The sequence below is a fragment of the Eurypyga helias genome, unplaced genomic scaffold, assembly GCF_000690775.1.
Source record: "Eurypyga helias isolate BGI_N326 unplaced genomic scaffold, ASM69077v1 scaffold24245, whole genome shotgun sequence".
NCBI lineage: Eukaryota > Metazoa > Chordata > Aves > Eurypygiformes > Eurypygidae > Eurypyga > Eurypyga helias.
Genome location: NW_010253712.1, coordinates 20,316 through 20,800, shown reverse-complemented (window position 1 = coordinate 20,800; position 485 = coordinate 20,316). Strand labels below are relative to the sequence as shown.

At 60.6% G+C, this 485-nt stretch overlaps 1 protein-coding gene across 1 annotated transcript in view; it reads left to right on the top strand.

Annotated features, from left to right (window-relative positions):
- Window positions 1-311: 311 nt before the first annotated feature.
- Window positions 312-485, top strand: part of POLH (polymerase (DNA directed), eta) — a gene marked incomplete at its 5' end in the record, with an annotated part of 8,295 nt that continues 8,121 nt past the window's right edge. Inside the window, 1 exon segment of the mRNA XM_010152765.1 lies at window positions 312-454. Coding sequence (XP_010151067.1) covers window positions 312-454 — 143 coding nt within the window.

Below are 485 nucleotides of genomic sequence, written 5' to 3'. Positions count from 1 at the left end.
TCAGGCCGCACAGCGCAGCGGGGCTGGCGTTAGCCCCTGGGCTCCCCGTGCTGCCCCTCGCCGTCGGCGACACCCCCTGTGTGTCACCAGCGGGAGAGGGTGGGTGGCTTTACCCCCGAAGCAAGAACACGGTAAACGGGATCTATGTTTTCCTCAGTGAAGGGCTTTTAAGGTGCCCGCTTCTCACCCTTCCCGTTGGCACACAGTCACAGGAGCGGCGGCAGCGGGCTGGGGTTGGCCGATGCTGCCGGTCCCTTTGTCGGGCTCAGCAAGAAATGCCCGCGTTGATGCCCTTTGCATCCCTTTTCTAGAGGAGCTGCGGCAGCAAGGCTTGCAGGAGTGGCTAACGGCTGACCTGCAGCTGACCATGGGTGCAGTAATTGTGGAAGAAATGAGGGTGGCTGTGGAAGCAGCCACTGGATTCAGGTGTTCGGCTGGGATTTCGCACAACAAGGTACGCCTGTAACGCATCAGCCTGATTTCTT